Here is a 519-nt window from a genome sequence, read left to right as displayed (position 1 = left end):
TCTTTGTGGGCTTCTCTTGCTGCAGCATCAGCAGCATCAGCAACAACAACCAACAGCAACAGCAGCAGCAAGAATGATTCTACAGAGAAAAACCAGCAGCAGTATCGGCATACCAAGAGCACCAACAGGTTCGTTGCTGCTCCTGCTCTTGCTGCTCTTGCTGCTGCTGCTGTTGCTGCTGCTGCTGCTGTTGCTGCTCTTGCTGCTGCTGCTGCTGCTGCTGCTGTTGCTGCTGTTGCAGATTCTGCTGCTGCAGTTGTGTCTTCTGTTTGCCCGTATATATCCAAATCATTTCTTCACCTTCCTCTGTTGCTGCTGCTGTTGCTGCTGCTGCTGTTGCTGCTGTTGCTGCTGTTGCTGCTGTTGCTGCTGTTGCTGCTGCTGCTGTTGCTGCTGCTGTTGCTGCTGCAGCTCCGCGCATGTGTGTGCTAGACGAGGTGTGCGTACACCTGAAGCGTCGGCCTTTGCTGCTGCTGCCATCGCTAGCAGCAAGCAGCAGCAGCAGCAGCAGCAGCAGCA

The 519-nt window shown here is 54.7% G+C and overlaps 1 protein-coding gene across 1 annotated transcript in view; it reads right to left on the bottom strand.

The window, feature by feature from the left end:
* The window catches only part of EMH_0044580 (uncharacterized protein), a gene marked incomplete at both ends in the record, with an annotated part of 707 nt that extends 286 nt beyond the window's left edge, over positions 1–421 (bottom strand). Inside the window, 2 exons of the mRNA XM_013495979.1 lie at positions 3–19; positions 127–421. Coding sequence (XP_013351433.1) covers positions 3–19; positions 127–421 — 312 coding nt within the window. The remainder of the gene's footprint in view (positions 1–2; positions 20–126) is intronic.
* Between the last annotated feature and the right edge of the window lie 98 nt (positions 422–519).

This window comes from Eimeria mitis, genomic scaffold, assembly GCF_000499745.2.
Source record: "Eimeria mitis Houghton genomic scaffold, Emh_scaff1854, whole genome shotgun sequence".
Taxonomy (NCBI): Eukaryota; Apicomplexa; class Conoidasida; order Eucoccidiorida; family Eimeriidae; genus Eimeria; species Eimeria mitis.
This window is presented reverse-complemented; position numbering and strand designations above follow the sequence as displayed.